Source organism: Haliaeetus albicilla, chromosome W (genome assembly GCF_947461875.1).
Source record: "Haliaeetus albicilla chromosome W, bHalAlb1.1, whole genome shotgun sequence".
NCBI lineage: Eukaryota > Metazoa > Chordata > Aves > Accipitriformes > Accipitridae > Haliaeetus > Haliaeetus albicilla.
This window is the reverse complement of record NC_091515.1, coordinates 9,298,282-9,313,312: the sequence shown is the minus strand read 5'-3', so window position 1 is coordinate 9,313,312 and position 15,031 is coordinate 9,298,282. Positions and strand designations below refer to the sequence as shown.

The window sequence follows — 15,031 nt, the reverse complement described above, 5'->3', positions numbered from 1 at the left end:
ATCAGAGAAATGTAGGCAGTGCTTCTCTGGCCTGCATTGCCATGCAAGGAATCTCACACTGAACTCTTACATAAGGTTTCAGGGCCGAAAGGTGCAGTCGTGAATATATGCCAGAGTGCAGAAGTGATCAACACTTCAAAGGGTCACATGCACCACTAGAGTGGGGGGAAGGTATAGTTAACGCTCTTAGCTACAAGCAAACTGACTCAGAGAGAGGAAGAATAATTTCCATATGCTAAGGCAGTTTTTGGAACAGATTGGGAGAGATCTGAGAAGTTCTGGCTTCCATCCCCTTCTATTACTACCAAAGACTTTTGAGTTTTTAATCAATTTGCAAAGCCCTAGCTGTTTCCCTGAAGGGCTGCAGATCACTGTGCAGGGGATGCCAGTCCTGGCAATGGGACAGGTCTTCTTTACGCCCTTTGTAGAATCTTTAGAAAGTCCACATACCCTTATGGACCCATACAGTGCAGGATGAAAACTGAAGCATTAGAACACCCCACTTGCAAGCTAGAAGAACGAGCCCCAAAGGTCCCCAAAATCATCACTGTAAGCTGATGGAATTGAGACCAAAAAAAGCAGTGATAGCCCCTTCTAAAAATAATACACACATATGAAATTAACTTACATTAGGAGCCCTTCACTTTGCATTACCCTTTCAGCACTGTACTCAGACTGTATTTCAGGAAAAGCACAATGATTGTTGCTAATAGTTGGATCTAATTTATAAGGAGCTGAGAGGAGACAATCGTGAGAAAATGAGATAGATAAACTTCAGCTGGAAACAATAGGGATCAATTATGACATAATCGCAGCCCAGCATTCCCAGGCTCCTGAGATGCTGTGCCTTCCTCTTCATTAATCAGAGATAATCCAGAATTAGGGTGTTTAATTATTTGCAGAGATTCTTTTGTACTTTCTGCCTCTAAAAAGAAGATGCTGATTAGCAAATATACAAAAGCTTTCCAGCTCCAGTCACCCATTGCATTTAGAGCAGGATTTTTGGCTGCAGTGTTGCTGTCATGTTGGAGGCTTCACTCTCTTCAGGTGAAATTCATCCCTGTGCTGAGGATTCTGACGGATCAGTGGAGCTGGATAAAGGTGGGAATGAAAGAAGTAGCAGCCATTTATGTTGTTTAATGCCCAAGATGCTAATGGGATCCCTCCTACTGCTTCTTCTTACTGCTTTCGGTATGTTTTGAGGTAGCACGACAAGTGAAAACTCAGCTTTTACTGGTGCGTGGTGGCAAGGCAATAGCAGAGATCCCAACATTTTAGCCCTTTTGTTTGTGTGTTCAATGGGATGGCTTCTGTACATAACACTAAATGTGCATACAACCTCCTTCCTTCCCATTGTCACCAGAACTGACTCCAGGACCTCACAAGCTGAGGATGTGAGTCATGCCACTCTCCTCAGAATGATGGTGTCCCTTTGATAGGAGCAAATCTGGAGTTTGAAGGGATTTTGACACACAGAGAGATATATAACCTGTGCTGATACATGTGCTTAAGGTTTTTGTTTTTCTTTTTCCTTACTTCCAGATTATAGAGCTGCAAGGGCTGCTCTTACTATCTCGCCAGCTTGGAGGTGACTGTAGAGTCAGGGCCTATGGTTATAATTGCAGACGGTGTTAAGACTCCTCTTGTGGAACTTCTGCTACCATGGGAAATCTTTACTTTCTAAGTTACTGAAGTAGACAGCTGCTGAATAGGGGGCGGGGGGAAGAGGCTTTCCAGAGAGCAGCAATGTAGACCCTGTCGGTCCTGATAGCTTGCTAACTGGATCCGCTTCAGCTTCCTTACATGAGGACTCCTTCTGAGGACTCCTGGCTGCACGCTGGTGAGCTTTACTGGGAGTGGTGCAGGAAGGCTCCTTCCTCTCCCACCTCTCTCAGGAGAGACAGGCTCTGTGTTCCCCTTCTGGCAGAGAAATGCTTCAGTCCCAGCTCTTCTGCCACCTGGTTACATGCTCCAGCCACCATGGCTACCCCTGAGTGACTCATGCAGGAGGTATTTCTGTAGCCCCCCTGAAGGGCATGCCTCATGGCTCAGGACATCACCCATGGCTTCAGGCAAGGTTCAGGCAGCTTTCTGGCTGTGACTGGACTGTCAGAAGTCAGAAGCTGGGATGTACCTTCTGAGAGCATTGCTTGCATCGAGGTACCTGGAGGACTTAGAAGCTCACCATAGGGATGCCTGGTGGGGCTTCACGTGATGGGTTGGGTAGGATTGAAGTCTATGGGATCTGATTGCTATCTGGCACTTAGACCATCTGCTGAAATCTCAATTTAGGTAGAATTAAAGCCTTATGGGTTTTACCCAAAATAAGTAGCTCACAAGCAATGTGTGTCACATATTGGTTTCTAGCAGATGGAAAACATTACAGACTGGGAATAACTTTGTGGGAGTTGTGGCTTGCCTGACTGACTCCTAAGATAAGGGCACTAGCCTTAAGTTTTCTGTTGGATTGACTGTGTGCGTGTATGCGTGTATGTAACTGTGTGTGTGTAAATTAGGAGCTTCACATTCTCAGGAAATAGCACCAGCAAATGGAAGCTGGTAATATTAACTCTGTCAAGGCTCAGTATTGATCCTGAACAGCTCAGTGAAATGCAAGCCTGAGACTGCAGCCCGCTAGCACTAATAATTAAACTGGTTAGCAATATGGAGCTGCCACTCAGATTCAGACTTATAATGAAATTGTTTAAAAAAAAAAAAAAAAAAAGATAGAACAAGTATGAATACAAGTCCGTGGGTTGGATCTCCTTTGGAATCTGTTTCTTACAGATCTCAGACATTATTGCTTTTATTATTACTTTAACTCCTTTGTCATTAGATTTTGTTCTGTACAATTCCAGGTGGAGGCAGACAGACATATGTTTTTGCTTTTTGCCAATTTACTGATTTGTTCAGTGAATGGAGTGCTTAACTGCCTACTGTTATGAAGGTTGGAACTCTTCTAGGCTAACCTAGCCTACCACTTTCCAGTGGGGCAGCCCCCGTCTTTGGGTGTCATGAAACTAAAGTGGCCATACAATTGAAGAAAGGTGCCCACAGTTTATTTTCAGCCATCTATATCAGGAAGGCTGAACTTTGCTGACGTATATCAAACAGCTGCCCTGTAATGCTGGTGTGAAGTCTTTTTTGGCCGCCAGTGATCTTACGGAATAGCAATATCTTTCTCCAGTGTATCACTGTGATTTGGATTCTTTGCCTCCCTGTTGCAAAAATATGCTGGTTGATGTTGTCACATGTCAAAATATCCAGTGAGATATGAACTGTGTCAGCAGGACTGGTCTCTTCTCTGGTGCTGCACATTCCAGCACAGTTTATGATATATTATACGCAGATCAATATTTAATGGACGCATTATACTGTCAAGAGAAGAGGGCTTCCTATTCAAATTGAAGTTACTTTGTCTAGAGACTGACAGGGAAAAAAATGACCCTCCTATTGAAGAGAGAAGCCTCATTCTTACACCTGAGCTGTGGCAGAGGATCCTTTGTGCTATCCAGGTAACAAGTGATGCCAAAAAGTGGCAGGAGGAGGTAAGGCACCTAGTTTTGCAATGAAGCATTTGTATGTTTCAAACAGTAAATGTCCACTGAGTGTAATATTTAAATCAGCACCTGTACCCTTGCAATTGCGATCGCTGGCCAGTGTGTATCTATGCAAAGACCAAGTGAAAAAGGGGAAGACCTGGGGCTGGTGGGTGAGAAATAAGCAGAGATGATGGTGGAGTCGGTGAGTCAAGATGTAAAGTAGCAACCTTGGCTTTGTTTAAAGAAAGAATTGGCCTGTTCAACTGGGTTGGGAGAACACATCATGAGTGAATGTAAAAGCCCAGCGTTTAGAGGCAAAGCTCTGCCCTGCGAGCAAACAACAATAGTCACCAGTTTGCACATGGCAAGACAAAGCTCATCAGGGGCATGTGTTTTTAAGTGCAATCAGCTTTTTCCTGTCATGCACAAGCAGACAGTGACCAGCAAAGTAATGGCCTCCCTTGGCAAATGTGACCCCTCCTAATGGAAGAGATGCTGTCCTGGCGGCTACATAGTGACTTTGTCACACGAGAAGATGATATATACACTGAGAGTGTATCTAGCTTGGCACAAGCCACCACTTTACCTTTGCTGTTGCCATCAGGTCCCCGTAGGATTGTGCACTCCTCGATGTTGCCAAATGCCTCGAATAGCCTGCGCACGTCATCTTCTGACTGCTGCTTATTGAGCATGCCCACAAAGAGTTTTCTGTCTTCTGGAACAAAATAAAGAGATGCTTACCATATTTCAGGAGGAATGTGAAAGCCAAGATGGCTCAGTATCACATGCAAAACAAACGGTGATTTCATTGAGGTGACATATTTCAGAAGCTGCTAGTCTTTTCAGGTGGCTGGCTCGAAAAACCATAATAGCATCTGACTTTCAATGAGTACTTGAAAATAATTTGGCAATTTAAAAAACTAACCAACCAACCAAACAAAAACCCAGAAGGTTTGGTTATGTATAAAATCTTTAACTGCTTCTCAAAATCTAGGCACCAAAGTCTTCCAAATCAGCTTTTTTTCATCAATTTTTGCAGTTAGCTTGCAGTGACTGAAATGACAACATTGCTTAGACTGCTATCCAAGAGGAATGTGGATAAAGAGAGCATATAGAAATAAAGTCCAGATGAAAAATAACATGTTAGTAGCCCTCACAATTCTAAACAAATTGCAGGAAAAAAATGTTTAACATCGTAAGTTGTTTTAAATCAAGTTATAATGGAAGCCACAGCCTGTAAATGGAGATTTGTCATTCATACCCACTCACAGACACATACCTACAAGTTTGGATGAGTTTTTAAATATATTTTTAAAGTTCATTTGAAATAAGCCCAAAGTTTTTGAAACAAAAAGTTAACTTATATGATTACTAATATCTGAGATGATAGCTCAAGCAGGTGGTATTTCATGTCAAAGCAGGACATGGTCTGCTAGTAGATAATTGTATTTTGAATGAGGAAGGCTATTTATACTTGGCCTTACACCAAGTATGGGGATCTTCAGTCCAGAATGAAACACCTGCAGAAAATGGTGGTGAAAACAGACCAAACTAATGATTGCTGAGTTGGTAGAAAGATCTCAGAGGGCATTGAGTGATGCCGCTAGATCAGGTTTATGTTCAGAGGCCAGCACCATTACACCAAGAAAAGAAGAAATGTACATAGTTTACATTGGGTATATAAACAGGCCATTTGCACGTGATTCATAAATGTCTTATTTATCATGCATTAAACACTATGTAAATGTGTGAACCAAGAAGTTTTTTCAGAGCAGTTTACAGAGCAGATGTAACCAATTTGAATAAATATATGTTAATAAATAAATAAATAGTTTGATTCTTTTAATTTATTTATTTTTAATGCACATGTTAACATAAAGCTGAACAAAATATTGGTTTGCAACAACCCTTTTCTGGCTGACTAGTTGGAAGATTTATGTCACTTTTGTTCATCAAGAAGTCATTGGTGTAGGCAACCTGTTCTGCTTCAACCAGTGTTTGATCAAAATTCCCCTCTCCAAGATGCACCTGCAAATTGGCAAATTAGCCTTGGATGTAAATAATTTTTCAGGCAGTGGATATTGAGTGAGGATATTAGGAGCTTTCAATCCTGCAGTCAAGCTATCCACATAAATGAAAAATGTACTGCCCGCAGAAAACGAGGAGTTATGTTGTCTTCAGTTAGGCTGCTGAAATGGCAGGAAAAGTAGGCTGAGGAGGGTACATGTGGATTTCTGATAGGGGAGAAAAACAGGAATATCTTTCTGGTAGACACGTTAAAGCAAGAAATATGCCTACTTTATATTGAAATTGATTAAGCAAAGGGACTTTTCGAGGTCTTTGCTGGCAACACAAAGTTCAGGCTTTAATGATGCACAAAGCCCTAACTAACACCGTGTAGATTGTGTCCACCTCAAGAGAAGGTGCTTTGGACATCTGAAACGTTTGTTTTCTTGATGGCCAAAGTGACCTGCAAAAGAGACTCTCAGAGGTGAGGTAAGCCTTAGAGAGGCAGCTACTGAAGTTGAGTGTGGGCTCTGTAGGGCATCTTTCAATCTAGGGCTAGACAAAGCCTTGGCGAAAGAGCCCAGTCCAAACTCCAATGGATGTCCAGATATTGGAGGAAAACCCACCCAGTGAATGAGACCAGCTGTCCTGGAAGATGGCAGGTATTTTAGGAAAGGGGCAGAGCAGTGGGAATGAACTGGGAACACCACTGGCAAAAAGCTTTGTGTCTAGTAAATTCTTCCAGCACAGAGGAAGCATCTGTTATATTGTACTTTATACAGTTTCCCCTGTTTCAAATAAGCTGCATCAGCAAAAGTGCTCCTATAGCTGTGTAACTGTATTTTCACCAGGCTTTTTGCTAATATAAATATATCATTAAAAAAAAATCACATCCCTCCTCTGTCAGCAAAACTCTCTAGTGTGGAACTGGCCTGAAACTGCCTTGTCTGGTTTAGTTTATGAAAAACTAAAACCAGGTGTTTTAGGAACCACTTGATTTTATATTCTATTTTATTTTAATTTTTTTAATTTATTTATTTTAGCCCCCTTTTCTGCATCTCTGCAGGACACTAGGTGTAGTGATGCCTGTCCCTAGAGCTGACTGGCTGGCAGAAGTGGTGCTTTGGTGAGCTGCCCACAAGATGGCCATCAGACCACCAAGAACAAGCTCTGCCAATGGTGAGGACCACGTTTCCCAGGGGCTGCTGGTCCAGCTGCTCCAGGGCAGGTGGCATGAAGGGGCTCCCCATGGCCAGCCAGGGCTCAGCACTGCCTGGACATCACCTCCAGCCCTGTCTTCAAATCAGCGCCCTGTCTCCCTCCTGAAAAACTGCGCCTTGGGTTGTCAAGGGAGTCATTTGTCACATCTGCCGCCTCAGAAATCTACACAATCACACACTCAGCTGATAAAAAAATGAGTCAGTTTAACAAGCTTTTTTCTCTGAGAGGTTCTTCTAACAAAGTGCTGCATTTACCTTTCATGTCCCAGCCCTGACAGGGAGCTCAGCAGTGTGTTTTAGCAATGCCCCTCGCACATCTCAGCTGGGAAGAGAAAGGGAAGGGTCCAGCAGCTGGGACCATTAAGTATGTTCCAGGTCTTCACTAATGAGTTTATCCTCTAATGGGCTTGTATGAGCCTCTTTCTTACACTCTGAGTGCTCCCATACACTGGTCTTCCAGGTCCCAGACAAAAAGCTGACATGACACACCAGGGCAAATACTTCTGCTTTATAAATATGTCTGAACAAGGCCATGAGACTGACAGAATAAAATGAAGAGAGGGTGTACTGGTGTCAGTGGGATATGTCTGAGCATGTGTGCACATTGCAGGTGCTCCCCACCAGACTTTTCCACTGCCCTTAAATGAGCATGGAGGGCAGTACCTTGCTGTACCATTGCTCAAGCCACTCTACATCCTACAGAAACCAGAGGTTTAGGCTGCACACAAACCTGGAGCAGTCCCCAGATCAAGCTGTCCCTAAGCTCTGCCTGTCTGTGGGGTGTAGGGTCCATCCCTACCACCCATACCACCCCGCTGAGTCCCATGCTTCCTCCTTTTTCAGAGAGATGCTATCCCAAGTCTAGGCATTTCAGGACCCACATCTGAATTTCAAAGCACTGGGCAGACTCAGTCCCCCGTGACCTCCATTATCAAGCTCAATGCTCTCATCCACATTTCAGATTATGGGACTGAGGGGTAAAAAACCCTTCAAACCAGGCCCCCTAAGACCTGGGATGTGGGAGCAGCTTGGAACACCTGGCGTTTGTTTTCAAGAGTGAATGTTAGAATTTGCTGTGCTGCATGTTTGCCAAGCCTTTGAAGAACTAGTTTTACAAGGTCAGGTTGGAGGATGGCCTTGTGTAGGCCTGGGAAGATGTGGCTGAAGACAGTCACGAGTATGTGTATGGAATGTTTTTATCTTCAACTGTTTTGAGGACTGGCAAACATCCCAGCTGAGCCAGATATGTGCTCCTGTGTTAGTAGTATTGGCCGTATGCCGTTAGTTCTTTCTAGATCTTTGTTGAAACATATATAAGTTTGATCCTTTTGTGAAATAAACGGAATCTTGTACAGAGAGCTTGAGCGCTTAATTCAGTCGCCGCACTGGGCCCCAGGGCAAAGTGAATGCACAGTCAAGCAAGACAGAAATACCACTGTCAAGGGCCAGAAGAGATGGACAAAAAGAGGCTGGGCACGAGCCCATCATCTGGGATGCCCCCAACATGAGCTGTGGGCATGACCGTGTTCTCCAGCCTAAGCTGGGCCATAGCCATGGGAGGTGAGTGGTACCATCCTGTCTTACACAACTGAGGTGGGCAGCCATGAGGAGCAGCCTCTATCTCCTCCCTATGAGGGAAATCAAGACAGTGAGCTTACTTAGCATGTCCAAGGATAGCTGTGATGAAAACCTATTCTATGCAGCTTCCTCAAGGCCACACATGGCCGTGCACTAAGTACCGATGCACATCTGAGCATCTCCTCTTTGCTTTGGTCAGGAACAGCCTGTCCAAATTTCTGTCTATTAACACACCAAAGTGACAGTTTCCATTTCTCTCTCATACCCAAATACTACAGGTTAGTGAATAAACCTCACTAACCTCACTGTGGAGGCAGCTCTTAACAGCAGCAGTCTGAGCAGTGACACTGCCCCGCAGTGTGGGGGCTGAATGCGGTGTCCATGTAAGCTTCTTCTCCCCACATATTTGTTTTCCCTCATTAGTGTTCACCCCATTATCAGTCTTTCCCAAAACCTGAGTCCATCATGCCTGCTAGGCCCATGGAAATAACCATGGATAGCTATTTCTCTGTGCTGTGGTGCCCAGGAGCGCAGAGGAGGTTTTCACTGGTGCACCACGAGGTCCTTGCCATGGGCTCCCTGAGGCACTCTGATAATACTGAAAATTAAGTTCACCCCGAGTCTACCCCATTTTGCCATGAAAAAACCAACCACAGCAACAACAGGAGCCGGCACCCCCCATTCCTCGCAGGAGGACAGGCAGGGAGAGAAACGCCTCAGCAATGGCAAACCAGAGTTCCCTGAGATATCACCTTGGTGACATTTCCAATATCCCTGTGAAACCAGGCTTCCCTCTTCTTGACCACTCTGCCAGCAACAGAGGCTTGTGCCTGTCAGGAAAAGCTGGCTGCAAGGCACAGTGGTAAAGAAACGCAACTTGTCAGATAAATATACAGCATCTATAAATCTCCCCGGCTGTGTTTATACAAAGCCTTGGCACCTTCTCCAGTGCAAATAGGGGTTAAATTATTCCCTGTTCTATTTGTATTTAAATGTTATGTTTCTATGATAAGTGTAAGGCAGAGGTGTCAGACGGGCCTGGGCGAAAGAGACGACACGTGTGAAAGGTGAAATAATAGAGCATTGCAAACCAAGTGCTGAGAGGAGATGGGAAGGGGGGACATGGGAGTGAGGGGGAGAAGGGGGAGGATGGGCACTAATTAAAGAGACAGAAGAGACAATGAGATGCAGGATGTTTGACCCTCTGTGAAGCAAGAGGACAAGAACAAGAATCACAGCAATTGTGGAGGGACTGGGGGAAAATTAGGGTCACTCACAGAGAGACATGACACAGGTTTGTGTTTATCCAGATAGCTCTTGCTAATGTATGTGTGTGCGTGGGGGTACATTTAGATAAGAGTATATAAATACACTTGTGTTCTCGTATTCCTCATACAAAACAAAGAGGTTGAATCCTTGTATCAGGAAAGCGTAAGCCAGCTTTACCATCTAGAACATCACATCCAAGGCCTTGGAAATAAAGACGGACAGATCTACCACCTTCATGGCCCAGGCTAATCAGGAGGGCAAACCAGAAGATCACTATGGTCCCTTCTAGCCATGAAACCCCTTATTCTAAAACCTATGAGCCTCCCTGTTTCATCCCGAGTTCATTGCCAGGGCATCACACACGGATAGAGTGTGTGCTTCTTCATGCAAGGACAAAACTAATGTTTGCATATTTCTGTATGGGAACAACCATCTTCTGTATGTGCATGGTATTCACCAGAGCAGCTCTCTGATGTTACTCAATGCCTTTGGCTTTCTAAGCATCAGGACCAGGTTGCTGTACGGCTTTGTCTCAGAAACCAGATGCTAATTAATTCCATTATTTATATAGCTAATAATTATTTGTCCCTGCTGCTATTCCCCTTCTCCCCAAACATTGCTTGCACACATAGCGAGGGACCAGCTGCGGTGCCTCAGTCCAGGCACTGGGAAGGCCTTTAAGCTTATCTCCTTGGCACCATGACAGAACAAATGAGCAGCCCAAAGAAGTTTTGTGTGCAGGTGTGGGTAAGAAGAAAATGCCAGTGCATAGGACCAAGTGGCACATCTACCAGAGAGGATACAAGAGGCAGGGCAGATCTTCCTTGCCCACTCTGCTGAATGATCCTCGGCAGAGAGGGGAGAGGAGGTGATGCTGAGGGTGTCCATCATAGAATCATACAGAATCACAGAATGGTTTTGGTTGGAAGGGACCTTTAAAGGCCATCTAGTCCAACCGCCCTGCAATGAGCAGGGACACCTTCAACTAGATCAGGTTGCTCAGAGCCCGGTACGACCTGACCTTGAATGTTTGCAGGGATGGGGCACCTACCATCTGTCTGGGCAGCCTGTTCCAGTGTTTTGCCACCCTCAAAGTAAAGAATTTCTTCCTTATATGTAGTCTGAATCTACCCTCTTTTAGTTTGAAACCATTACCCCTTGTCTTATTGCAGCAGGCCCTACTAAAAAGTCTGTCCCCATCTTTCTTGTAGGCCCCCTTTAGGTACTGGAAGGCTGCTAGAAGGTCTCCCTGGAACTGCCTCTTCTCCAGGCTGAACAACCCCAACTCTCTCAGCCTTTCCTTATAGGAGAGGTGTTCCAGCCCTCTGATCATCTTCGTGGCCCTCCTCTGGACTCGGTCCAACAGGTCTATGTCCTTCATATGTTGGGGATCCCAAAGCTGGATGTAGTACTCCAGGTGGGGTCTTACAAGAGTGGAGTAGAGGGGGAGAATCACCTCCCTTGATCTGCTGGCTATGCTTCTTTTGATACAGCCCAGGACATGGCTGGCCTTCTGGGCTGTGAGCGCACATTGCTGGCGCTTCTCCACCTTTTCATCCACCAGTAGCCCCAAGTCCATGCAGTGGCGTCAAGAATCTGCCAACATCACAGTGGTGAAAAAGAGCTATAAATCTGGGGTGGTTTTTTTAGACAATCATGGACAAGGTATCCTCCTCAGGCCAAAGAAGAAAGGAGGAGCTATAGAGCAAAGGGGTGAGCCGCAGGTGCCCTGAACATTATGGAAGTTTGGATTGAGCTCTGAACTCAAATCTGCAAGCTCAAATCAGCTCCCCTCTCGAGCTGGAGTGCCCCATCACTCCCCTCAACCTCTGCTAATCAGGTGGATCAATAGGCTAAAAGCAGGGCATTTCCTGAGGCCTGGGCTGCACACTCCTATTGCCATTTTCACAGCAGTCCTACAGCTCTGTGATGATGATTACAGCCCTTTCCACAGGGGAAGCGATTACGAATTCTGTTGTAGCTAATTGTAAATTAGCTAATTATCTTCTCCATGGTACCTTGCTGGAAAATACATGAACCTTGCAAAATGGAGGTGTTTCAAAAATTAGGATGGGGGAAAAAAACAACAACAACAACCAAAAGCCCAACCCACTCTGGAAACAACAGAAACCTACCGCTACCTAACTCCAAACAATAACAACCAAACCCTCCTTCCACCTGCACAGACTCCTATTTCCCCCCTTTTCACTCCTCCTCCCCATATCAAACAACACCCACAAGGGGCTAATTCTGCTGCAGGCTTTAAAATGTTTGCTGAGTTCACCTGTTCCTTGCAGCTGGGTGTTGTGGGGCATCCCTAATCACATCTTAGCAGGAGTGATTTCTTTGTGCTGATCTCTTCCCCTCCTCCCTCCCTGGTTTGGTTTTACTTAACAGATTCTTTATATCCCATACGTTAGCAGATATGATTGCACAGCTGCTGGTCTCTGGCTGCTGGAGACAGAGGCTTTGAGACACCCGGGCTAGAGAGAATAACATCTAATCTGAACAGCTGTGTGATGGGGACAAGCGCAAATTAATATAAGCCCAGGTGTGGGAGCATAATTCTCCTGCACAAAGAAGGAATCTTCATCCCTCAGGTGCGTTACTCTTCACTGTTGCATCTGAAAAACTTATTTGGGAGGATTTCTCTTATTTAATTGCTTGGCTGCACTCTGAGCCTTGACTTGGTAATGGATCCTGTATACAGAGTGAAAGAACAGCTCTATGAGAGACAGCAGGTCTGTCTGACTTGGTGTGCTGCCTCTGGCAATAGTCAGTTGTGGATGTCTAGGAAAGAGTACAAGAACAGGGGGACCAATTTTGTTAATCCCCCCAAATATTCTCCTAGACTCCAGTGTTCTACAGTTTAGGGACTTCTGGAGTCTGCAGTGTTTTTTTCATTTGTAATAGTTTTTGAAGTGTCTTTCTTTGATGTAATTGTTCAGTGGGCTTTTGAACCCGTGCAAACTGTAAGCAGCCACCACATCCTGCAGCAAGATGTTCTGCAGCTTAATCATACATTGTGTTAGGAACCTCTTCCTTCTGTTTATTCTGAACATGCCACAAACTACTTTCAATAGGAAGGCCCTAGGTCTTGTTTTAGAAAAGAGTGGAAATCACTTCTGATCCAGTTATGGAAGAGTGGACCCATGAGGATATGCAAGAGCTTGGCCAAAGCTCCTGTCTGTAGATTTCAAACTGGTATTTGGGACTCCTGGGTCCCACCTCAAGCCATGCTTGAGATATTGTAGAAGGCAAAATGACTCTTACCTTAGAGTGATTTGTTATTTCTGGTACCAGAGAGATGGATGACTGTGTAGTTACTGTTACTAAACCATAGAATCATAGAATGGTTTGGGTTGGAAGGAACCTTAAAGATCACCTAGTTCCAACCCCCCTGCCATGGGCAGGGACACCTTCCACTAGACCAGGTTGCTCAAAGCCCCATCCAACCTGGCCTTGAACACTGCCAGGGATGGGGCATCCACAGCTTCTCGGGGCAACCTGTACCAGTGCCTCACCACCCTCACAGTGAAGAATTTCTTCCCTACATCTAACCTAAGTCTACCTTCTTTCAGTTTAAAGCCATTACCCCTTGTTCTATCACTACATGCCCTTGTAAAAAGTCCCTCTCCAGCTTTCCTGTAGGCCCCCTTTAGGTACTGGAAGGCTGCTAGAAGGTCTCCCTGGAGCCATCTCTTCTCCAGGCTGAACAGCCCCAACTCTCTTAGCCTGTCTTCACAGGAGAGGTGCTCCAGCCCCCTGATCACCTTCGTGGCCCTCCTCTGGACTCAATCCAACAGGTCCATATCACTCTTATGCTCGGGGTCCCAAAGCTGGATGTAGTACTCCAGGTGGGGTCTCATGAGAGTGTAGATACTTACAATACATCTCTGCCAAGGACAGCAGCCTCAGTGGAAATGTGGGCTACATAAATTACCCAGTGCAAAAGGCAGCCTCAGTTTCCCATATGCAAAAAGAATAATTGGTTCTTGTGCCAGGCAAAATCAGGCATTGCTGAGGTTCCTCAGGGTTTGCCAAAAGCCAGGAATACAGGGAGGTCCGGCAGTAGTAATGAAAGGCACCTGGCAGGCTGGCGCTCAGATCTATGGCTGAACCCTCTGATGGATTCTATGAGATTTAAGTGGCTGGAGCTTCCCTGACCTGTTTTGCATGCAAGAGGAGCATGGTGGGGAGTAAATCAAGGCAGGGTTTGGTTCTGAATGAAAAGCCCTGCTTTTGCAAATGACAATGACTGTGGATCTTGGAGTCATCTTCCAGGGAAACGTTTTCATGTCCTGCAGCAGTGTGATCCCTAAAGACAGTGCCAGAGTGATCTGCTGTTGGCCCTATGAGCAACTGGAAAGAAATTTAACATGTTGCCAACTGCTGAACCCAAGGTCTAAGATTATGTTTTTAAATTAAATGTGTCTGGGTCTGTTCTCTACTTTTGGGGTCCTCATCCATACAACAGTCTTATCCTCCTGAGCAGAGAGAGCTGCTTGACAGGGAACTGGAAGTTCCTCAGCTGCTAAACCATATCCAGAAATGGTTTGGGAGAGCCAGCATATGAGCAGGACAGATAAGGTGCAGAGCTAGGACAAAAAATGGAAGGAGATGGAGAAGACAGTTCAAACCAGGAGTATGAATGCTCTTTGGGCTTGGGTGGGCTGTGCTCCTGTGGCAAGACCTGCTGTCTACCTGTACTGAAGTGAAATCCAACCTTAAACCTACAGCCTCATCTAGACAGTTAAGATGAAAGCACATTCAGGCTTCCTCTGTGCAGATAGGTTATGGACAAAACTTGGGCAACAGGCCAAGCAAACCCTGCCATGAAGACATAGCCTAAATGATTCTTTTAACAGCAGACTCTTCTTGTACAGCTGAGAATATTATAACCCCAAGACAAATATCAGTAGTTCTGACTTGCTGAACAGCGCCGTCACAACTGTCCATTGCCAAGAGATGCTATTCCCTTTGCAGATCTTAAATGACAGGTTTTATGGTGTTTGATATTGAGCTGGGAAAACAATTCGCAATGACCCACTTTATTAGCAGCCCTTGCTTGGGAAAGCTGGTGGTGAGAGCAGTCTAAAACCTGCTGTCATGCAAAGCACAAAGACTCTGGCAGATCATGATTCTTCCAAGTTTATTCATTAGCTGAAACACCCAATTGGAATATTTCTGAGAATGATTCATGAGGTGATGCTTTTTAAGAAAAGACTCAGGAGTCAAAATCTGATCTTTCTAAATTCAACATATAGCCCAAACACCAACTTTCTCTTCACCATCCCTCCACAATAGGAAGAATATCTGAATTCAAGTCAGCCTTCCAATCATGAAAAGAAATCATGGCTCTTTCCCTAGATACTAGCAGCCTGTGCTTACAGCTCCCATTTCCCAGGAACACCC

The 15,031-nt window shown here is 45.1% G+C and overlaps 1 protein-coding gene across 11 annotated transcripts in view; it reads right to left on the bottom strand.

Moving 5' to 3' along the window:
• Positions 1-15,031, bottom strand: part of CELF4 (CUGBP Elav-like family member 4) — a 730,638-nt gene that overhangs the window by 116,275 nt on the left and 599,332 nt on the right. For 7 of the 11 annotated variants that reach the window (XM_069774870.1, XM_069774868.1, XM_069774865.1 and 4 more), the window contains exon 4: positions 4,129-4,257. In XM_069774870.1, the coding sequence (XP_069630971.1) occupies positions 4,129-4,257 (129 nt within the window). The remainder of the gene's footprint in view (positions 1-4,128; positions 4,258-15,031) is intronic. The other 4 variants (XM_069774869.1, XM_069774871.1, XM_069774863.1 and 1 more) reach the window with 1 other exon arrangement.